Source organism: Hypanus sabinus, chromosome 13 (assembly GCF_030144855.1).
Source record: "Hypanus sabinus isolate sHypSab1 chromosome 13, sHypSab1.hap1, whole genome shotgun sequence".
Taxonomy (NCBI): Eukaryota; Metazoa; Chordata; class Chondrichthyes; order Myliobatiformes; family Dasyatidae; genus Hypanus; species Hypanus sabinus.
The window spans coordinates 88795792-88821026 of NC_082718.1; the positions used below are offsets into that span (position 1 = coordinate 88795792).

At 38.1% G+C, this 25235-nt stretch overlaps 1 protein-coding gene across 1 annotated transcript in view; it reads left to right on the forward strand.

Annotated features, from left to right (window-relative positions):
• Positions 1 to 25235, forward strand: part of tbc1d10ab (TBC1 domain family, member 10Ab) — a 77891-nt gene that overhangs the window by 24446 nt on the left and 28210 nt on the right. Inside the window, exon 2 of the mRNA XM_059988123.1 lies at positions 18824 to 18923. Coding sequence (XP_059844106.1) covers positions 18824 to 18923 — 100 coding nt within the window. The remainder of the gene's footprint in view (positions 1 to 18823; positions 18924 to 25235) is intronic.

A 25235-nucleotide genomic window follows, 5' to 3' on the forward strand; every position in this document is an offset into this window, starting at 1 on the left:
GACACATCTCTATTAAATTTCATTTGCCAAATTCTGAAGTACTGAACTCTTGGCAAGGCGGGGGGGGGGGGGGGGGTGAAAATAAAAGTAGAATCTGAACGTTAATATTTTAATGGGAAACTGGGTTCTGAGGAATGTAGAATTATACACTTAATTCTTCAACTGATTTAATTGCCCAGATACCAAAAAGGCCAAAATAAAGCAAGCATTACACAGATTAAAATGTCAATCATATTAATTCATGGCAACTATCAAGGTCTCCTGCTTCATCTTATGGAACACAATTGGGTAAGGATATTCCCATCCAGGACTACTACAGCTAAAATCCAGTCACAGCCATGGGTACTTCAGTAAGCAACAATGTTTTAAGACATTTAAAAAAAAAAATATTTCAGTTCAGTTTCAGTTTATTGTCATTTAGAAACCACAAATGCAATGCAGTTTAAAAAATGAGACAACGTTCCTCCAGAACGATATCACAAAAGCACATGACAAAACAGACTACACCAGAAAATCCACGTAACGTTTGGCATCCCCAATCCAGAGTCAGGAGAGGCTGCTGCATATTAATATCATGCTACCATCTTAGCTGTTCCCCGGAAAGGAGCTCCAAATCCACCAGACAAAACAAGACTACCCAGACACACCAAGTCAGGAGACCAACTCTAGCACCCAACAAACCAAAAACTAAAGCTACAAGACCTGCACAAAACCACATAGTTACAACAGTGCAAACAATAGCATAATTGATTTAAAAAAAAAAGACCATGGGCACAGTAAAAATAGTCCAAAGATGTTAAAAGACTTTAAGTTTGAAAGAAACCACCACACAGTTTCCACAAGTCCTCAGGGTCCCAATAGACTCATCATCCCATGCAGGCGGCAGAAGGGAGTAACTCTGCTATGGACTTCCATGGCGCTGGACTCAGCCTTGTAGAAGCAGCACACAATGAAAGCGCTGTTGGACCCAGCCTCGCAGACACAGCACACAGTGAAAGCGCCCCGACCGCAGCAGACTCCAAGTCCATTGAACCTCCGACCATCCCCTCCGGCACAGCTTCATCCTCTGCCGAGCGCATTAAGACGCCCCCACCAACGGCTACCAGCATCGCGACCCAAGGATTGGTTCTTCTCAGCAGAGAACCGGACCTCACAGCAGCAGCAGCAACGAAGAAGGCCTTCCTAGAGATTTCTAGATGTTCCTCCGTGCTCCCACGTCCGTTTTTCATCAGATTAAGATTGCACACGGCACCCCGCTTAACAAGTAACACACATCAGTTCCGGAGTGGCCACTGCAAGCTGCATCGTGCCGCCATCTTAGATCGATACTCAAACTCCGTGGATCCCTGACAGCAGATTGTGAGTGCAGTGTCCCTTTAATAAAAAGGAAGAGTGGAAGGCGTGCTGGGCTGCAAGTAAGATTGAAACACAGAGGCTTTAGGATACCCCCCCCCCCCCCCCCCCCGACTCCTGACTATCCTTCCGGCAAATGGACAGTCTTTGGAGAGTAAAATTAAAGACCTTCAGGAGCAAGATTGCTGTACCACAGAGACATCTGTGACTGCTGTGTACTTTGCTTCGCAGAAACTTGACTATCCCTGCCATTTCGGATGCAGTGCTGCAGCCTGATGGATTCCCATCCTCTGCAAAGACAGGACAGCCCAGTCTTTTAAAGGTGGAGTGTCCTTTATAATTAACTCACCGTGATGCACAGACATGGCGATTCTGTCTCAGTCCTGCTCACATGAACTGGATCAGCTAGAGATCAAATGTCGTTCTTATTATCTGCTGAGGGAGTTTTCCACCGTCATCCTGGTAGCGGTGTGCATTCTGTCTCAGGCCAGCATCATGCAGGTACTGGAGGAGCTGAGCTCTGTAATTGGTAGGCACGGAACAGCGCATTCTGATGCTTTCCTCATCATTGTGCAGGATTTCAACCAGGCCAGCTTGAGTTAGTCACTGAACAACTACCACCAACATATCACCTGTGGAATCAGAGGAGCCAACTCACTTGACCACTGTTACACCACCATCAAGAATGCTCACAGTGCCAAACCGCACTCACACTTTGGAAAGTCCAATCACCTGGCTGTACTACTCTCAGCATATAGGCAGACACTAAAGACTGCAGCACCATTGGTGAGGATCAAGAAAGGAGGTGGAGTAGCGCTTACAAGACTGCTTTGAGTCTGTAGACTGGACAATATTCAGGGAGTCTTAACGAATACGCTGACTTCATCAAAACCCATGTGGATGTGTGTGTGCCTTTGAGGTCATACTGGACATATCCAAATCAAAAGCTGTGGGTGAACCAGGAGATTCATAGTCTGCTAAGGGCCAAGACCAGTGATCCAGATCTATACAAGGAGTTCAGTTATAAACTATAAAAATAGAAGACTATTTTTAGAGCAAAAACAATTCTGATTGAAGTTAGAGATGGAATTGGATACACATCAGCTCTAGCAGGAATTGCAGGCCATTACTTCCTACAAAATGAAACCTGATATCATGAATGGCACTGATGCCTCACTTCCGGATGAGCTCAATGCCCTTTATGCATGCTTTGATAGGGAGAATAAAACTGCACTTGTGTGAATCCCTGCAGCATCAAAAGCCGACATCAGAATATCTTTCAAGAGGGTGAACCCTCGCAAGGCATCACACCCTGATGTTGTAACTGGTAGAGCTTTGCCAACCAACTGGCAGGAATGTTCAAGGACACCTTTAGTCTCTCACTGCTGCAGTTAGGATGCCACCTGCTTCAAAAGGCCGACGATCATATCTATGGGCAAGAAGAACAGGGTGGGCTACCTCAGTAGCTATCACCCAATAGCACTCACATCTACTGACTGTCTCAGCCTGAGCACACACCCCTCAGCATCAGCGGCTCTACAATGGAGAGAGTGGAAAACATCAAGTTCCTTGGGGTGCAGATCTTGGACAATCTCACCTGGTCCAGGAACACCACTGGGATTGTGAAATGAGCCCAGCAGAGATTGCACTTTTTGAGGAAGCTTAAACAAGCATCACTCCCCACTAACATAACTGCATTCTACAGAGGAGTGGTTGAGAGTGTGCTGACCTTTTGCATCACAACCTGGTATTCCAGCTGCAGTGCTGCTGACAAAAAAGCCTTTCAGAGGGTGGTTAGGGGAGCAGAGAAGGTTATTGGGGTCTCCCTACCTTCTGTCCAAGACCTCTTTCAGAGTCGATGCCTCCAGAAGACACGGTACACCATTAAAGACCCCTCACACCCTCTCCGTGAACTGTTTGGTCTTCTGCCATCAGGTAAACGTTACAGGAGCATCAAAACTAAAACCACAAGGCTACTAAACAGCTTCCTCCCACAGATAGACTGCTAAATAGCTGCTCTACCTGACTCTGCTTTGGACACTTAACTTGCACTGAACGCTTATAACTTGTTTTTAACTGTTGTGTTTTACTATTTATTGTTAGGTTTATTATTTAGTGTTGCATTTGTTATGTTTATGATTGCACTGCTCCTGGGAAACGCTGTTTCATTCTGCCCTGCAGAGCTGATGTACGGTTAGAATGACAATAAAGTTTTTGGATCTTGAATCTTTGAGAGGTTGGTCAAGGCTAGGATCAACTACTACCTAAGTAAGGACATGGACCCACTGCATTTTGTCTATTGCCAGAGTAGGTCTGCAGTGAATGCAATCTCTCTTGCTGTCCACTCAGCCTTGCATCACCTAGACAAATAGTAACTCCTATGTCAGGCTGTTTATTGATTACAGTTCAACACAATCATGCTCTCAGTTCTAATAAAAAAGCTCCAAACCCTGGGCCTCTGTTTCCCCCCTTTGCAAGTGGACCCTTGACCTCCTCACTGGGAGACCCCAGTCAATGCAAATAGTAAATAAAATCTCCATCTCGTTGATGGTCAACAGTGGCTCACCTCAAGGATGTATGCTTGGCCCACTGTTTTACTTTCTACAGTCACGACAGTGGCAAGGCACAGATCAAACAGCATCTATAAATTTGCAAATGGCACAACAATTGTTGGCAGAATTTCAGATGGTGATGAGGTGGTGTGCAGGAACAAGATTGATCAGCTGGTGAATGGTATTACAGCAACAACCTTGCACTCAACGTCAGTAACTCCAAGGAATTGATTGTGGATTGTGGATAAGTCGAGGGAACACACACCAGTCCTCATGGAGGGATCAGAAGTGGAAAGAGTGAATAGTTTCAAGTTCCTGGGTGTAAACATTTCTGAGGATCTAACCTGGGCCCAGCATATTGATGCAATTACAAAGAAAGCACGACAGCAGCTACATTTCATTTGGAGTTTGTGGAAAATTGTGTAACCAAAGATGCTCGCAACTTTCTACAGATGTGCCATGGAGAGCATTCTGAATGGTTGCATTACTGTATGGTACCAAGTGGCCATTACACAGGATCAGAAAAGGCTGCGGAAAACTGTGAGGGGGTGGAGTTTCAAGATGGTGACGTAAGCATCTGCCTTTTAGGCGCTCTTCATTTTTTCAACTATAATCACCCTTTAATCAAATCTTTTCGAACCTAATCATATGAGTTGATACTTTTGATTAACTTTTTTTTTCCTAAAACAATATTTGATTTAATCTTGTCAAACTTAAAATGGCTACAAGCAAGAAATCGTCTAAGGATCCTTTATCCATCGATGCAATTTCTCATCTTCTGGATGCTAAACTTGCAACTTTGGAAAGCAGGCTAGAAAGTAAATTGGAAAGTAAACTGGCAAGTTTGGAAAATAAGCTTACCACGAAAATATCTGAACTTGAAGGAGTCGTTAGATCGCTTGATACTAAGCTTCAATTGCAGGCATCAGATATTCAGCGGCATGAAGATAAGATTACGACTCTTGAAAAATTAATTTGTGAAAAAGTACGTACAATTGAAGTGCTGGAGAAGAAGGTACATTCGACTGCTAAAACAATAGATCAGTATAAGTTTAAAATTACTGATCTCGAAAACCGATCTTGCAGACAGAATTTGCGAATTATCGAGTTCCCCGAAAAAGTTGAGTCCGGTGATTTAACTGAATTTTTCTCTAAATTATTGTGGGAAATTTTCGGTGGTGAAGGTTTGCATACTAAACCTGTTATCGACCGCGCTCACAGAGTTGCGAGGTTTTCGGCTGCGACTGGCAAACCACGAGCTGTGATTGTTCACCTTCATTATCCTTGGGAGAAAGAGCTTTTAATTCGATTAGCTCGTAAAAAAGGTATGATTTCTCACAATAGCAACACATTTCGAATTGTTGAAGATTATTCATTTGAAGTAATGAGAGCAAGAATCGCTTTTAAACCAGTGATGGCAGAGATTCATTCGATTGGACTTAAACAAGCTTTAAGATATCCAGCGAATCTTAGAATTACGTTGAACGACAACAGTCAGCAATTTTTTAATACTCCGGAAGGAGCAAAGAAATTCGTTGAAGAATATCAATCTTCTAGTGCAAGTTGAACTATGTGTTATGCTGAAGATTTTTTGGAGAGAAGATGCCATTTTATTTTAAGTTTTAACCTATGAAGCTGGGTTATAACTTCTTATCCTGATCTACGGGTCTGGTTTTTTTTTTTTTTTACTATCATCAAGGTTTATAGATGCTCTTTTAATATTTTATAATATCTCTTTTTTTTATTATTTTTTCTGTTTCAGATATACACGTTTATATTTTGTAATAAGGATTTACTTTTTTTAAGATGTCGTTTCTTCTTCCCATAAGACTTTGCTTTCTGTAAGCATTTATTTGTTTGCCTGCACTTGGAAATGGGACGAATGTTTTGGATTTTTTGGTCTTTTTTTATATATATTGTAGTGTCTATTAAATCTTTTTTTAATCCTATTTTGATAACTTTTTTAATTAAATTTTTTAATAGATTGCTGAACTTACATTTATAGTTTGTAATATGGCTTTTTCAAAATGTTTCTTCTTCCCATAAGTCTTTGCTTTTGAAACGTCATTTTTCTTGTATTTGAACATGGAATTTTTTTTTAAAGGTATATTACACTTTCAAATTTTAATGTTTATACTTTTTTTTATTAATGATCGTTTGTTTTATTATATATTTTTTTTCATTCTGATTGATATATATTCTCTCTTTGTAACCCTATATTTAAATCTGGGTGTTATATAGTTTTTTTAAAATCTTTTTATGGAGCTGCCATCTTGAAATGGGGGGTAATATTAGTGTTAGTTTATGCGCCTGCCGCTTGGCTTTCTTTCGAGGGGTGGGGGGAGGGGGTAGGGATCTTTTTTCACGCTTTTGCTTTTTATTTTTTTGCTTTTAGTTCATGGGCCGACTTCAAATTATTAATATTGGTGAGGTGTCATGCTCTCCGGTTGCTCCTGTATCATTTTTCCTTCTTCCTGAATTATGGGTTATGTGTTTTTTTTAATCTTTCATGATATATACAATTAGCATGATGGATAAGTCTATTAATTTTATTTCTTGGAATACTAATGGTTTAAATCATCCGATTAAACGTAAAAAAAATTTAAAGTATTCCATAGACTAAATGCTAATATTATCTTTGTACAGGAGACCCATATTAGGAGGGAGAATAATCAATGCTTTTTTAGGTTCTGGAAGGGTCAAAAATTTCATTCGAATTGTACTGCTAAAATTAGGGGTGTGTCTATTTTTATAGACCCCTCAATTTCGTTTATACATCATGAAATTATATCTGATCCACAGGGCAGATTTTTGTTGATTACTGGTTCACTTTTTAACCGAAAAGTGGCTTTAGTTAATATTTACGCTCCAAATTTTGACTGCCCTGATTTTTTTTAAACGTTTATTTACTGCCCTTCCTAATCTAAATGAATATATGTTGATAATGGGTGGAGATTTCAATTGTTGTTTGAATCCTTTGATGGATAGATCTAAACCTATTCGAACTCTTCCGAATAGATCAGCTTTACTTATTAACTCTTTTATGGTTGATTCGGGAATTACTGAAATAGCCGGTTTTTGAACCCTAAAGATAAAGAATTTTCATTTTTTTCACATGTATATCATAGTTATTCTAGAATTGATTATTTTCTTATTGATCATTGTTTATTAGCATGTTATTGATTGTAAATATGATTCTATTGCTATTTCGGATCATGCACCTTTGAAGTTATCTATCAAGATTTTGGACTTTCATTAATATTAGATCTTGGAGACTCAACGCTACTTTGCTTCAAGATCCAGAATTTATTACCTTCATAAAACAGCAAATTGACTTATTTTTTTCAACAAACCATACCGAAGAGATTGACAGAGGAATACTTTGGGACTCTTTTAAGGCTTTTATTCGTGGACAAATTATCTCATATTCTGCAGGTAAAAGAAAACAAAGATATTTAGATATAGCTTTATTGGTGGATAAAATTAAAGAAATTGATAAGATTTATTCCGTTACTCCTACCAAGGAACTTTATAAGAAGAGAGTTGAACTGCAAATGGAACATAGCTTACTGTTATCTTCTTCAATTGAGAATCAATTAATTAAGACCAGGGCTCAATTTTATATCCATAGTGATCGAACTGGTAAATTGTTAGCTAATCAATTAAAAGCTATTTCGACTAAGCGACAAATTATTAAAATTTGTAAACAAGACGGTAATCTGACTACTGATCATAAAGAAATTAATAATACTTTCCAAGATTTTTATAAATCTTTATATCAATCAGAATTTGATGGTGATCTGTCTATGATGGATAATTTTTTTTAACAATTTGAATATTCCCAAACTGACAGATGAAGATCGAAGTTTATTTGATGCTCCTATTTCTATGGCTGAGGTAGGAGAGGCTATTTCATCGATGAATTCAGGGAAAGCTCCTGGCCCTGATGGTTATATTATAGAATTTTAAAAAACCTTTTCTTCTTTGCTTTCCCCTTGGCTATGTGAAATCTTTAATGATGCATTTATTAAGAAGAGACTACCCCAGTCCTTTTATGAAGCTACTATTTCTTTAATTCTTAAAAAAGATAAAGACCCTACTTTATGTGCATCTTATCGCCCTATATCATTAGTAAATGTAGACTCTAAAATTCTTACAAAAATTTTAGCTATTAGGTTAGAAAAGGTACTATCACAGATTATTTCAGGAGATCAAACTGGTTTCATTAGGAACTGATACTCCTTTTTTAATGTTAGAAAATTGATTAATATAATTTACACTTCCTCACCCACAACCCCAGAATGTGTTATTTCATTAGATGCTGAAAAAGCTTTTGATAGAGTTGAATGGACATACTTATTTAATGCCTTGAAGAATTTTAATTTTAGTTCTAATTTTATATCATGGATTAAATTAATATATTATAAACCTGTTGCTTCTGTTCTTACGAATAATTATAGATCCTCTTTTTTTCAATTATCTCGTGGTACGAGACAAGGTTGTCCCTTAAGTCCTTTATTATTTAATATTGCATTAGAACCTTTAGCTATTGCTATTCGTGAATCCCCTAATATTTTTGGTATTACCCATAATGAGAAATTATACAAGTTATCGCTCTATGCTGATGACTTGTTGTTATATATTTCTGATACTGATAATTCTATTCCCGCTATTCTATCCTTGTTGGTTCAATTTGGTAGTTTTTCTGGTTACAAATTAAATTTGGATAAGAGTGAACTTTTTCCTTTAAATGCACAAACTTTACTGAATGACAGGATATCATTTAAAATTGTTACTGATAATTTTATTTATTTAGGTATAAAAATTACCAAGAAATATAAAGATTTATTCAGATTGAATTTTTTACCTATGCTTCATCAAATTCAACAACTTACTACTAGATGGTCTCCTTTATCCTTATCATTGGTTGGTCGGATCAATGCTGTTAAAATGACGATTTTACCGAAATTTTTATATTTATTTCAAGCCTTACCTATTTTTATTCCTAAGTCTTTTTTTGACAGCATTGATTCAAAAATTTCCTCATTTGTGTGGCAAAATAAAAACCCCAGATTAAGTAAAAGACAGTTACAGAAATCTAAAAAAGATGGTGGTTTAGCTTTACCCAATTTTATATTATACTATTGGGCGAATAATATTCGGAATTTATTATACTGGAAATTAGATTTAGATTTACCATTGTGCCCACAGTGGGTAAATTTAGAATGTAATGGTACACAAGGATATTCTTTATTTTCTGTTCTTGGTTCTTCTCTCCCTGTTGATTTAGTTAAACTTAATAAACAGATATCTAACCCTATTGTCAAACATACATTATGAATTTGGTTTCAATTTGGTAAATTTTTTACTCTAAAAAACTTCGTTCTTGATAGCCCTATCTTACTTAATTTTTTCTTTAAACCCTCTTTAACAGATCAAGCTTTTAGTATATGGAAAAGGAAAGGTATAATATGTTTTCGCTATCTTTTTTCTGAAGGTAGTTTGATGTCTTTTGATCAACTTTCTAACAAATTTAAATTACCTAAATCTAATTTTTTTTATATATAGTTACAAATTAGAAACTTTTTGTATAAAGTTTTACCATCCTTTCCTAATTCAACTTTGATAGATTTTTCAGATATGATTTTTACTTTAAATCCCTGTCAGAAGAGATTAGTGGCTCTTATTTATAATATGATTATGAAGATATAACCAGAGATATCAGGTAGAATTAAACAGGAATGGGAAAAAGAACTTCAATACAATATTTCAACGGAAAAATGGGAAAAAATTTTACAAATGGTTAATTCTTCTTCTATATGTGCTAAACATGCTTTAATACAATTTAAGGTTGTACATAGAGCTCATATGTCTAAAGGTAAGCTTGCTCGGTTTTATTCTCATGTTAATCCTCAATGTGACGGATGTCATTTAGATGTGGCTTCATTGACCCACATGTTTTGGTCATGTCCTACCTTACAAAACTATTGGAAGGACATATTTGCTACCATTTCCTCAATTTGGAATATTGATTTACAACCTCATTTTATCACTGCAATTTTTGGTATACCAAATGAAGATGATAGTCGATTCTCCCCTTCAATTAGACGAATGATTGCCTTTGTAACATTAATGGCCAGGAGATCTATATTACAAAATTGGAAAGAAGTAAATCCTCCTACCACATTTCAGTGGTTCTTTCAAACTATTTCTTGTTTAAGTTTAGAAAAAATTAGAAGTACTATTTTTGATTCATCAATTAAATTTGAAGAAACTTGGGGACCGTTCATTGGACACTTTCATATGAATTAATTTGACTTCTTCCAGACCTTTACTCTTATTATTCTTGTTCTGGTATGGAGTTCCAGAGTTTTTGACACTATCATATACTTATAAACTATTATTACTGCCCATGTTAGTTTAGGTTTATTTTTTTTATTATTTCCTTAAATATACATTTTTTCTTATATTTTACACTTTTTTTTCTTTTGGTGATTATTTTTAATCTTTTCATGTATAATCAATATAGATTAGATTGATATTGTATGATCCTTTTTCGCTGATAATTTAATAAGATTGTTATCTTGTTACTAATTTAATTTCAAATCTATTGTATTCATAACCTATTTAATATAATATTATGTTATGTTTTTTAAAAAAAAACTAATAAAAAGATTGAAAAAGAAAGAAAGAAAACTGTGAACTCAGTCAGCTCCGTAATGGGCACTAGCCTTCCCAGCATCCAGGACACCTTCAAAAGGAGATGCCTCAAACAGGCACCATCTATCATTAAGCAAACCCCCCCAAAATCACTCAGAGCATGCTCTCTTCTCATTGCTACCATCAAGGAGGTGGTACAAGAACTCAATGTTTCAGAAATAGCTTCTTCCCTTCTACCATCATATTTCTGATTTTTTTTCTGCCCTCTCTTTTTGCACTACTTTATTTTTATATACAATTTATAGTTTTTATTACTACGTATTGCAACGTACTGCTGTCTCAAAACAACAAGTTTCACCACATATGCCTGTGATATTAAACCTGATTCTGATTATGGATTGGAGACTTTCTTCCCCAAAGAACATTTGTGCACCAGATGGGTTTTTACAACAAACTGTTTACATAATTATCATTTCTAAGACTTGCTTTTTTTTAAATGATATAGTTAAAACAAATGAAATGGTTTGGAACATTTTTCTTGTTTCCCAGAGGTAAATTGTACATGTTTTGGCAGAGGCTTAAAATAAGTATTGCAACAATTTTAGGTTGTATTAATGAAAAATGCATGTTTCTGTTCATACTATTACATGCTCAATTTCTGTTTCATTACTTAGTATGTTAAATTAAACAATAGAGCCTTTGCACAAAAAAAAAGGATGTAACTTATTTCAAGTAATTGTTCACTTAAACTTGCAAATGTTTGACTTCTTGCTTTTGAAGTTGAGACTTTGGAAACTTAATTTTATCTTTTTTTTCATTTCTCCTATCTCTGCCATTCAATGTCATTAACATTTTGCTCTGTGGGCCACCATTTCTTGGAAAAGTCCTATCAAGACACAGAAACAGTCTGCAGTGATTAAGACTGTTGTTTCTGATATCTAGTTGCAAATACCTTCTAGTTTTCCCAGTTTGAGAGTACTAGATGTATTATGTCATCATCATCTATTCTTCATTTCAGCCAAAATTTGACCCAGAGTTATGTTTTGAACCTATAAGTATAATGTTTCATTGTTACTGTTCCATCCCCATCTGCAAGGAAAATCTTCATCCATGGCATTTGCTCTTTTCATAACACCAAGTGTGGTTATCTCCTAGAAATGGTTATCATTTTTGGATGGATTATGCCTAATTCCTTATTACGCGTTTTAGAATCAGAGTTCAGTTTAATGACAATGAAAACACAGGAGGCATTTAGTGGATCATTCAACATCTATAGAGGGAAAGGGATAGTCAGTGTATTGGTTGGACACGCTGCATCAAATGTCAACCATCCTTCAGCCTCTACAGATGCTGCTGAGTTCCTCCATCAGTTTGTTTTTTTAATCAAAGTTTCAAGTTTCACGGTACATTTATTATCAAAGAATGTCTAAATTATACAACCTTGAGATTTGTTTGCTTACATAGCAAGAAACCGGAGAGCCCATTTTAAAAAAAAGACTAACACTTGATGCACAAGAGAAAAAGGGGTGGGGTGGGGGAGAAACAACAAATCATGCAAACAACAGAAGCAAGCAACAACATTTTGAACCAAATTGAGTCCTTATATCCAAACTCCAAAGCAGTCTGGAGTAGGCCCAAAACCTCATGGAGCACAGTAGTCTGGGCAGTCTTCATAGCCTCTGCGGGTGGAGAGAGGAGTGAACATCATGGAGAGTGAGTGAAATTGGCCTTCACCTCCGATCCCAACACCCTGTCTTTGCGGTCTATCTTGGCCGGTGTTTAAATTGTCTGAACAGCGTGTTGTACCTTGCTTTAGGACCCTGGCACTGCTACAACAAAAGGCTCCAGGCCTGGGCCACACTGCCCAGCGACTCGCTCCAAGCCCAGATTTAGCCACCCAGCCTGAAGCTGCTCTAAAGCTCTTCAATTCAGCTCCAGATCCAGCATCTGCAGCCTTGTCTTTGATCTTAATGAAGTTTATTTATTTAATTCAATCACTTCCAAACCTGACTTCTGAAGGCACGTGATGCATGGGGAGGGGGGGGGGGGGGAGTGGAAATGAATGTTTTGGTTTTTGAAAAAGAGAATGAGCTACAGTATATCATCTAATCCATTTATTTGCAGTTACTAGACCAAATGACCATACGTGCATTCTTTCTGGTTGGAAGGTGATGAGCCAGACTGTCTTCAGACTAGTAAAATGATTCCTAGCATCGCTGCCAGGTGTTCGAATCTTTTGGTCTTTATGACAGTGAGCAGCCATTACCATTTGGCAATCCAACTTTACTGATGGTGCAACTGGTCTCCAGACTGTTGGGAGTATGGGGAGGGAAATTATTAGGGGTGGTGGTGTGATTAGGAGCAACAGTGATGGAGCTAAGTGCAGAACACTTTGAGTGTTTGTGTATAAACAACAGGACGGGGGTATTTATGATGAATGGTTAAGTAAAGACACAACCTGCCATAATCTTTAAAGGTTGTTTGAATGACTGTCCACTTTTTGCTTCCTTTCCGTTGATTGATGTGAAAACCCCAGTGATTTTTCTTAACTGTCTTTAAGTGTTACGGTAATTTATCATGTGAGCTGGGGCGTGGTAGAAGCAAATAAGTATAGCCATATATTCACTTTTTGTCCTCAGTAGTTTAGTTGAGGGGGGTGAGCCAGGGGAGTGACTGTTTTTGTTGACCCCTTATTTACAAGCTTCACTTATTTCACTAATCTGCTAGTTTCGCTAATAAAGCTATACTTGATCATTTGTCTTTGCTGGTGTTGTAATAAAGAATTGAATGTAGTTTTTTCAGCTTGGGACTCAGTTACTTGGAAGCGTGTTCTACAGCTTTAACTCCCTCACTCAGTCTCTCAGTGGTTTTGGTTTGTTTTTCAAGTAATCACTATACACACAGTTTTTAAAAAAAACTTAAGGGATTTCCACACCAGTGATCCGTGAAACAAAGGAAGTGGTGTTGTCAGTGCCCTTGAGGTCCAGTCACATTACATCCCTATGTGTTGCTGTTGAGAGGGGACAGTATCAACATAAAGGTCGACTCATGATGGTAAAATTGTAAAGTTATTACAAACATTTAAAAATTAGGGCAACTTGTGTTTTAATTATTTACAAAAAATATCTGCATCTCGCTGAATGCATGGGTAAAATTAATGCATCCTTTCCGTTGATTTTTAATTGGCTATGCAAAGCTGTCTAATTTTCAGTCATGATCTGAACCCTTTGAATGTTAAACCCAGAAGGTTGCTTTCATTCATGTTTCCTGTTTGTATTATTTAAATAGAAAAGTAAAATTGAGAATTTCAAAGTCCAATCCAATGCTGTTTTGCCAGAAATATTCTGAGGCCTATTTTTGGAACAAAGTCAGGTATTAAATAATGCACCATATTTAATAGTGTATTCCTCATGAATACAAGGGATGCCATACGAGGAAGTGTCTGCTTGTTAAGAGTTGTTCCTTATTGTCCATCTTGTTAAAAATATAAGTAACTTGACTGGCATGTAGAATTTGTGTAGGAAGCTAATTAGACTTTTGCCTTAATTATCTATTCTACTAGGTGCAAAAGGGTAGAAAATTTAGTTTGCATTGTAAAGTTGTAACTTACTGCCACTCTCTATCAACTTTGAAACAATTAACCTACCTTGTGAGGCTTGTGAAGCCACTGCGTTACAGTGACTTGCGTTCAATTCTGATCTTTAGTGCGTTCTGTGTGGTTTTTGTGTTCTCCCTGTGTCTGCATGGGTTTCCTTGGGTGTCCCAATTTCTTGCCACATCCCAATGAAGTGTGGTTTGCTAGATCGGTTGGCCATTTTAAATTGCCCCTAATGAGGTGGTGAGTGGTATAATCAGGGATAAATAGAGGAGAATGTGGGATTAATTTATTAAGTATGTCAATGGTTGGCATGGACTGTGAATTTAAGTCTGTTTCCTCACTATAAACCTTTGAATTTATCCAGTGTCTAATTCAGCCTTGCACATTGAGAGATCCCAATTTAACCTGCTTTGTTAGGTAGTGTCAGTGGAGACACTATTAATTGAACATGGGAGTTGCTTTTGAAATGTTCTTCAGTGTGCTAACGAAACTGATTTCAAGTCATTTGAGCTACTCTGAATATTCTGGTCTTGGACCTCTTTTTGATGCTTCCCCAAGCAAATTAAGATGGTATCTGACCTCAATCAAGTTTTTAATTAAACTATTTACAATTCTAGTTTCAACTCAACAAGCTAAGATTACTTTTCAATCTTGCTATAAGTTTATTGAAGATTAGGAATGAGATGGGTGCCTCTTGTCAGTCCAAACTAAAGTATTTTCTAATATCTTTGGTATTTGATCAGTAATTTTTACTTTTGGAGTTTAAATGTTTTGCTTTCAATTTATTAACTTTTTTAAAATCTAGAAATATGATTGGTAAATGGAATAGATTGTATGCTCCAAGTGTAAAAAATATATACTTGTTGAGGCATTCTGATATCTTTAGAATTCATTTTCAGACTCCTTGGGGACCAGTGCTCAGCAGTGAACTATGTAGCCAAGCAAAGACAATTATGATGTGGGCTTTCTGCAAACCAGAGCAGCAGGTGCTGTCAGCCTGCAGCAGCTGCCCACACTCATTAAGCTGTATTGGCGACATGACTTGCCCCTGCCTTTACAGGCAGCTTTTGCACACCACTTCATTGGCTGCACGTTGAACCAGGCGGCAGTGAGATCACGTAATAATTTCAGTGTTGTGGGAGTAACAGTTTGGGGCTAAATCCTCAACTTGGTTGTGAGCACAGCAGCAAAGGAAGTCGGGGACTACTGCTACATTCCTGATGCAGCTGTACTGTGGTAATGCATTTCTTGACTCTATTAGTGTGCTTGAACTTGGGAATGCACTTCAATACTAAGCAAAATGTTTTCCATTTATTAATGATGAGATTTTTGCAGCAATCTTGCTGCAATCCCACTTATCTAAATCAATAAAGTTGCGGCAACATTGAGTCATCTGGCTTTCAGTAAATGAAGGACTACCAATGGCCAACCCTCAACGTTTTTCAGCACAGCTTGCTAATGTCCATTGCTGCTTATGACTAAAGTCATTGAATTCAACTAATTCTACAAGTCATTTTCTGTAAAATATCATTATCTGGGTGGTGGGTATTCCCATTCACTTCCAAATATGTAGTTGTGCTAACTTATGGATGTTAAAGAAAGTCAATTTACCCAGTGCCAGATTTACCTTTTAAAAATGAAGGTGCATTTACATCGTTGCAGTTTTGTTCTGTGGTGAGACCAGGATACTATTCGTCTGAGAGTTTTCCCGCTAAGTCAGGGAGTTGTTTTTCTAGTCCTATGATAGCCATTCAACCAGAACATTAATACATCTCAGTGAAATAGTAATGGGTATTAATTTGTGCTCTGCTTAAAGGTCAGCTTGTGGTTAAATAGTGTTTATAATGCTGGAGAGGAAATGGTTGCAACACACACAAAATGCTCGAGGAACTCAGCAGGCCAAGCAACATCTATGGGGGAAAAAATACAGTCGATGTTTCAAGCCAAGACCCTTGGGCAGGACTAGAGGAAAACAAGAGGACTACATTTAAAAGGTGGGGGAGGGGAGAGAAAAACTCAAGGTGATAGGTTGAAACCAGGAGAGGGGGAGGGATGAAGTAAAGAACTGGGAAGTTAATTGGCAAAATCGATATGGGGCTGGAGAAGGGGTAATTAACTGGAGAAGACAGAAGGCCATGGAAGAAAGAAAAGGGGGAGGCGCACCAGAGGGAGGTGATAGGCAGGCAAGGAGAGTAGGTGAAAGAGGGAAAAGAAGATGGGGAATGGTGAAGGGAGGGGGGAGCATTACCGTAAGTTCGAGAAACCAATGTTCATCCTTTCTCTGTAGTCTAACAGCTGCCATGGCTTCTTGTTTAACTGTAGCACATCCTTGCTTTCAGCCAATGGTTAAGTATGATTTAAAGTTTGTTGTAAACACCTGTCCCTCAAATATAATTATCTTTTATAACACAAATGTGGTTTAAGATTCAGAAGGGGTAAGAAACCCAGATAAACTCTGTTCAGATTAAAATGTGTGAGACTAAAAGCACCTGACGAGAAGTAATTTGCAACCCGTACATGATGTAAATGTAATCACCTGACTATTGCCTAGTTCATCTGGACTATGACAGAATTTCCAAAATCATTGCTTATATTAGTATATGAGAAATAGTACTTCTGTTTCAAAACAGATTAGTCCATGCAGTACCAGTAGTTTACATTTTCAGTTAATGGCCTATAGGGCATTTTTGGAACAATGTTTTCTAATGTGGATGGAGAATAAGTAACTTAAATGTTGGTCCAACACAATGTGCGTAAATTTTTTTGGGGTGGGGGGAATCCAGCATAAAAACAAATTTTCTCATATGGACAAAGATTTGGAAGTCATGGAGGTTGATCTCACTGACTCGCATCTGAGTGAAATGTCATTGGGAGGTGGGGACAAATGACTTTAGTTATATGAGAATTATAACCACTGCATAGAGTTCTGAGCATGTTGTATGACAAGTATTAAAGCCATCAGAAGGGATCAGTGGAGAGTAATGCTGGATTATATTTGTGAAGGATTCTGATCTTTTCACTATAAAGGGAAAATGCTTTGAGATTTAAAAACCAAAGGTGCTATCAAAATACAAATTCTAATATAATTCATGTGGAAAAAACCTTCCTGGGGTTTGAATTAAAATCAAAAGAATGATGGAGGAAATGAAAAGTTATTGCCTTAATAGGCAAATGAGGCTCATTCTTTTCAAACAATTGGAAAGTATTTGAAAAATGTATAAGGGTATATGAGTAAGTGTTGAGAAATGCATTGTTCTGTGTTGAACATTACGTGCATGCTGTGTTGGTGTCAGAATATGTGGTGGCACTTGCAGGTTGCTCCAGCACATCCTTGGGTGTGTTGGTTGTTAACACAAATAACGCAGTTCACTTGTATGTTTTGATGTGCATATGATACAGAATAAGCGGTACATGATGTATTAAACTGTTGTCTCCTTGGGAATAAATTCAATAATATGTCGGTGGACCTGGGTTATGGCGCAGGTCAATCGTTGAGGCAAAATGGTGCCAATAAGTGCATGGACACATAGAGCTGAGCTGTTTTAGAATGGCAGATATGTAAGAAATATTTTTAAATAATGGTGAAAATTTTGTGTGTGTATATGTGTTTAATAGTTCCCTTCAAACCTTTAAATTATATCTGTACCAAAGGAAGGTGACTGTTGAACGTTAAAATGGCTGTTCTTTATACAAATTACGAGAAAATGGGCTTTAAATGCCTGTTTCAGAAACCATTCATGTATCTGTGGATCTCTGAAATTTATTTATTTAGCAATACAGCGCAGGGTAGGTACTTCTGGCTTTTTGACCCACACCGCCCCAGGAACTTCACAACTCTGATTAACCCTAACCTAATCACGGGACAATTAAACAATGACCTACCTGGTATATTTTTGGACTGTGGGAGGAAACCAGAACATCCACAAAAACCCATGCATTCCAACGGTAGATTGTACAGAGACTTCTCACAGAAGGGGATTGGAATTGAACTCTGAATACTTGAACATGCTGAGTTGTATAGTGTCGTGCTAACCACTGCACTAACATGGCATATAAAACCATTCAGAAAATGGTTTCTGAAGCAGGCACGAAGCCCATTTTCTCATAATTTCTATAAATGCTGAGTTACTGTCTCAGTGTCTTCCAGCAATGCCATCAAAAGCTGGCCATTCATAGGATCGTGGCTGTAAAATAGTTTTCATATAGATTTCTCATTTGCTGACGTAAAATCTTGTACCAAAGTGCTGCTTTTTGGATGTTCAATTCATTGAAGCTTGAGATATGGATAAGTGTTTTAATGTTTTTTGTTTTGAATCTACTTTCAAAATTGATAATTTACATTTCTTGGTAATTATATGTGGTGCTGTCTTTTTATGCTCCAATGCTAGAGTCCATAATATTAATTTAGGTCTTCATAGCAATGCATTAAGAATTGAATTTTTTAAGTCTTTCATGGTACTTTTGGATGTATTTGGGGTATTTTTCCCTTCAACACTAAGCAAAATGTAAAAAAGAAAATGGAAAATCAATTGTTTGAATGCTGCATTTTATTTCAATCTGCAATAACAGTAATCCACATTTAGCAGTCAATGGCAAAGCAGCAATTATTTTCACTGATCAAAGGTTCCAGTCTTAAGCATAATATTTAAATTGTTTCCAGGCAACCTGAAATACCCCCTGAGGTACTTCGACAACGGGAATCCAAATGGCTGGATATGTTGAACAACTGGGATAAATGGATGGCCAAAAAACACAAGAAGGTAAGGCTGATCTTGTATAGTTTCTGTCTGAGAAAGCAAGGTAATCATTGAACTCAACATGCTTCAAAACCTTTGCTGCACTTTGTTTAGGTGACCCATGAGCAATTTATTTTTTTCCTTTACATGTTTTTAAACATGGATGTACATGGTCATAAATTGCAGTTTTCTGAACTTTGATACTTCTGTTAATATCAGCTGCCTCCTGGTCTTGTGATTTCTAGCTGACTCAAGTTGGGGACGGGAGATGGACATCACACGATTTTGACTTCATCTCAAGTTAATGTAAATTAAGGGAATGAATTGTAATCTCCACGTATAATTAAGTTCAATTATAGTGAACTATAATGTACCAGTTACAGAATGACTGTGTGGCTGATGTGGGCTGAATCATCTCAAACCCATAGGTGCAGGGTCTATTTGCAAGGTGGTTAAGATTTCGTAGGATGTCTGACAATTGGATTCTCATGTCTTCATAGACACATCAGCTGCTTTTGGGGAAGTGACTCCAGCACAACTCACTAATTATTACTTTTAATTTTGTTCCTGGTGTTTATATGTTGCCTTTCTCCTGGCTGTTGCTCCTTTCTGTGCCTTGAAGCACATCAGGCAGCAACCTTACCGTTTCTTTAGCAGTTGTCTGGTTTTATGAGGCCGAGTTGCTAGCTCAACGCTCAACCCAGCACAGATGGGAAGTGTGCAAGAAGTAGTTCGGATTCGAACCTGGGACATTCATTTTGAAGGTCTGGTGTGGATGCCACTACACTACCCGCTGGCTTTATTCTCCTGGTGAATGCTGCTTAATTTAGTATTTGAGTTTCAGACTTTGATTCATTTGTTCTGGCTAGGTGATTTTTCCAGTCTAAAGGGCAACTTGTGTGCATTTCAGAGTTGTACTTTGAATTGTTATCACTTTGTCTATTGGAAGTACAATATGTGTCAACTGGAAACTAAAGGAGTTCTCCATTCTTAGAGAATGTTGATTGAAAGAACTTATTGTCACCAGATGTGTAACCTAGCTAGTTTAGTCATTTTGTTATCACGGTTGCGAAGCATGTCTGAAAGAATGGAATTACTCCAGTTGCACAGCTCAATCTGTTTTTAAAGATTGTTGAACAATTTTGTAAATTAATTGTATTAAATATCTTTAAATTTTGAGTGTATCTAATAGGACTTTACACTGTGACCTGTTATAGATACTAATTTTTCTAGGAAAATTTTCTTTGGATTACTCAATATTGGACAATAATCATGTACTAATCTAAATAATGGTTAACTGGTAGGTTGATAAATGAATTCAATTCTGATCAATTGTTTCCCTTCAACATTGAGCAAAATGTACAAAGGAAAATAGAAAATCGATTGCTTGAATGCTTTTGATTCAACACCGATCTCCAATGGCAGTAGTCCAGATTTTGTAGTAAATGGCAAAGCAACAATCCTTTTCACTGATCAAAGTTCTCAGCTAAGACCTAGAAATCCTTTATATAAAAAAAAGGGGAACTTGCTGTTTATTCATGTCTACTGTTATCAAGCTTGATTTAATTGGATCTCTGGTACCCAGCATTATCAATAGGTTGGTTAAGCATCAAATTATATTAAAGAATTATCAGGGGAAGATATGAACGCAAGAGATTTTACAAATGATGAAAATCCAGAACAACACACAAAGTGATAGATGAACTCAGCAGATCAGGCAGCATCTATGATGAGGAACAAATATTAAATGTTTATTCCTCTCTGTAAATTCTGCTTGACCTTCTGAGTTTCTCTCCTGTGTGTGTGTGTGTGTGTGTGTGTGTGTGTGTGTGTGTCTCTCTCTCTCCCCCTCTCTCCCCCTCTCTCCCCCTCTCTCCCCTCCTCCCCCCTCCTCCCCCCCTCCTCCCCCCCCTCCTCCCCCCCTCCTCCCCCCCTCCTCCCCCCCTCCTCCCCCCCTCCTCCCCCCTCCTCCCCCCCTCCTCCCCCCTCCTCCCCCCTCCTCCCCCCTCCTCTCCCCTCCTCCCCCCCTCCTCCCCCCTCCTCCCCCCCTCCTCCCCCCCTCCTCCCCCCCTCCTCCCCCCTCCTCCCCTCCTCCCCCCCTCCTCCCCCCTCCTCCCCCCTCCTCCCCCCTCCTCCCCCCCTCCTCCCCCCCTCCTCCCCCCCTCCTCCCCCCCTCCTCCCCCCCTCCTCCCCCCCTCCTCCCCCCCTCCTCCCCCCCTCCTCCCCCCTCCTCCCCCCTCCTCCCCCCTCCTCCCCCCTCTCTCCCCCCTCTCCCCCCCCAATTGACTGGGGGATTTGCATGCGACAGATACATCTGCAATTGAGCTGCAGTGCTGTCCATGCCTCCTCTTCGCCATTGTCTGCTACCCACACCACCTGGTCAAAAATGGAGGACAGATGAAGCTGACTTTCTCTCATCCAGGAGGTATCTAGTAAGGCTTAATCTAGTCTCTGGTGGCACGGTACTGAAGCCTTAGCCAAGAGATGAAGCTTCCCTCAAGACTTTGCAATAGTTTTAAACATCTCTGATATTGAAAAATGCTAATATTGCTTGAAATAAAATGATTAAAAATTTTAAAATTCATTCTAGCATGAAAACAGTTTAAAGCATTGAAATAAAATATAAAGAGTAAATTACTCCTGAATTCTATGATTGGCATAGAAACAGAGATACATTCTGCAGTATAATGCTGGGCCTGGGAAATCTTAAGTTCAATTGATCTGGGATTTTGTACTGCAGCATCAGAACCATTTTCTTCTGAGCATTTCCTCCCACTCTGCATTTTGCAGCTTCTTACATTTCTTATTTCATATTCTCTGTATGAATCTCTTTTATATCAACAAAATAACTTCCAATAGCCTTCTCCATGGCAACCTAAGCCTTGCTCTTGTAGAATGATTTCCTTTATCCTATCTGACCCTTCTGGCTCATCCCACTCTTGCTTCAACTTGTAAGTTTTCTTTCCCTCCCAGTTCTGTTGGAAGGGTAATAGACATGAACTCTGTTTCTCTTACCATTAAAGGTGTCTGATGTACTGAATGTTTCCACTTTCTGTTTCTATTTCAGAATTCCATTACTTTTTAAAAAAGTTTTCACTTCAGAATTTACTTCAGTTATTATGAAGTGAACCATCTTAACAGTTGTTTCACGTGGTCTTTCCTGTTTGCCGTTGACTGCAAAGCTAAACACTTGGTCACATACAGAGAACATTTAAGTGTGCAGTAATCTTGCTATTTTACTTATTAGTCTTATAAAGCTTCTTCATCTCAAACTGTTTGAATGTCCAGCTATGCTCCAAGTATGACCGATGTATCACTACTACGCAGGCATGCTTGAAACAATGGTGACATAGGTCCTTAATAGTCCAAGCTTTACAGAGTAATATATTTTGACTATTTATTATCAGTTGGACAGTTACTTATCTCTATAAACGCATTGCATGGACACAGTAATTAACATTTACATAACCTGCTGCAGTGAATTTCTGTCCTGTAGTACAACTGTATCAAATATTCCACTTTAAAAGAGTATTGGTTGACTTTCACTCTCGGAAAATGGGGCTAGTTAAAGTTACAGTATATGCATGTGATTGCAGAGAAACTATTTTAAAATATTATAATAGTGAAGATGCAATTATGTGTGCAGTTCAGTTCGCTCAATACCTTTCTTAAATCTGAAGGTATTCAGTGACTTGTTCCCACTACAATCTAGATCTTGACATAAAATTATTCTCTAGGGCTTTGCATTTAAAAAAAAAACAACTTTATTGTATAACTTGCCATTATTTTCTTGCCTCCTTCCCACCTTTCTTTCTCATTTCCCTTTTTTTTCCCCACCCCCTACCACCTTGATAAAAGAAGATTCATTGGGCTGCCACATTCAATATAGTAGAATATATGTGCATGGTCAGATTATGTAGGTCATACTACAGTAGGGCAAGCTGACTGTAAAACTACTCTTGTATGAATACCATCTTCAGGAAAAAGCTGTTTTTAAAAAAAAACAGCTTTAGATGTCTGCAGTTGGAGTGATGTGGCTGCTTTTAGTAATGTAAAACTAGATGCTTGTTGATTAGTGTGAGCCATTTCATTTAAAGGCATAACTCATGGCAATTGGAGATGAGGTCTCCAGTTGGAGAGCAGTTTTTGGTTATTTCTGCACTCTTTATTTATGATGTCCAGTTGTTTCCAAGCAATTTTCCTGCATTTATAGATGGTGCCATGTAACTTAATTCTATTTTTCACCAGTCTGTTTTTCATTAGAGAAAGAGGAAACATGGGCTGCTTGCTTGAGTTGCATATTCCATTCCTGCATTGATAATGACTTTTGCCAGCAAGACAAGTGGTTAAAGTCAATCTCCCAAGTTGTTTTAGAAAAGTCATTGTGAATCTTCATCCTGAGCTGCCACGCTGTTATTCCTATAGTGCTGTTAAAAATAAGGATTCCATTATACTAATCTGACAACAATGAAGGAACTTTCCAGTTTAGGATAACTTGTGGTTGGAAGGAAAGTCGGAGCTGGTGTTGTCACTGAAGGATCAGACAACCACTGATGTATGAAGAAAATCTGTTGTTAAGCGGGTTTTTTTTTCTTCTTTTTTCCTCTCTCGTTTTTATCTGGGTTAAATGAGGTTTTAATATTACTGAATTCCCCTTTCTCTCTTGGGAAGTTTAACAAAAAAATTACTGGGCAAGCTACTTTAGACCCCGTAGTTTCTTGGAAACTGAAACTATAGTGTAATATGTATATTGATGCTTGAAGCCAATAGAATACTTTGAGTCCTCCTTACAAATGCAAAATTACAGATTATACTTGTGGATATTTGTCCATAACACAGGATGTTCTTTAGTTTGCATGTTTTCAAAACCCTGAAACTGTTTCCTTTCATTGTGTTTGGTCTGAAATTCCTTTCCACACTTTTGGCCTCATTTATGAATTGGAATTGGTTTATTATTGTCAGATGTACTGAGATACAGTGACAAGTTAGTCCTGCATACTTGTTCATATGTTATACTGCATTGAGATAGAACAAAGTTTTAAAAAAAAAGAACATAGAATAAAGTGTACACGTACAGAGAAAGTGCAGATAAACAAGATCAAAATGAGGTCAAAGTCCATTTTTTTGACTACGGAACCATTCAGCGGTAATAACAGTGAGGTGGAAGCTGTTCTTGAGCTTGTGGTGGGACATATCTTCTGCCCAGTGGAAGAGAGAATGTACAGGTTGAGTGGTGTCTTTGATTATGCTGGTTGCTTTAGTGTGATACTCTGAGGTGTGTCCTCAACTGTCTACAGTTTCTTGCAGTGATGAGTTGAGCAATTGCCATGCCAAGCAATTTATGCATCCAGATGGGGAGCTTTTTATGGTGCATCAGTAAAAATTGATGGGGCCATGCTGGATTTCTTTACCTTTAACCTCTTGAGGAAGCAGATGCCTCGGTGAGCTTTTTTGGCTTTGTCTTCAGTGAAGTTAGACAGGACAGGCTCTTGGCATGTTCATTCCTAGAAACTTGAAATTCTCAACTTTAAACCTCAACAACATTGATATAGACAGGAAGGAGCACGTGCATTGCTTCCCTTCCTGAAGTCAATGGCCCACTAACTTGTTTAGATGACATTGAGGGAAAGGTTGTTGACATGACATCTTTTCTTTTGCCTCTCTGTCTCCTGGAGCTCTCACTTATCATGGTTTGAAATATGACCACCTGTGATGGTGTCGTTTGCAAGTGTGTAAGGTGGAGTTGGAGCAAAATCTGGTCATGGAGTCGTGTACAAGTGTAGAGCATGGAGCTGAGGATGCAGCTTCATAGAGCACCAGTGTTAAGAAATTGTGACAGATATATTTCTGACTATCCTTACCGATTGTAATCTGTTGGCCCAGGAAGTCAAGGAAGGAGGCATTGATTCCAATGATCTGGAGTTTGGTGATGAATTTGCTTGAAATGATGGTATTGAGCACTGAGCTATAGTTGGTAAACAATAGTCCGACATAGTTATCTTGACTGTACAGATATTGCAGATATAAGTATCAGGCCAGGAAGGTGGAGTCTGCCATAGACCTATTTCAGTGGTAGGTAAATTGCAGTGGGTTAAGTTTGTCTAGATGGCTGGAGTTAATGCAGGCCATGATTAACTTCTCAAAGCTAATGATGGTGGAGATCAGAGCCACTGGGCAGTAGACATCAAGGCACACTATGTTGATTTTCTTAGGTACTAGGATGATGGTGGAATTATTAAGCAGGTGGGAACAACTAATTGAAGCAGGAAATGGTTAAAAACATCTGCAGATACTGCTGCTAATTGACTTGTACAGGATGTAAGGACATGGCTGTGG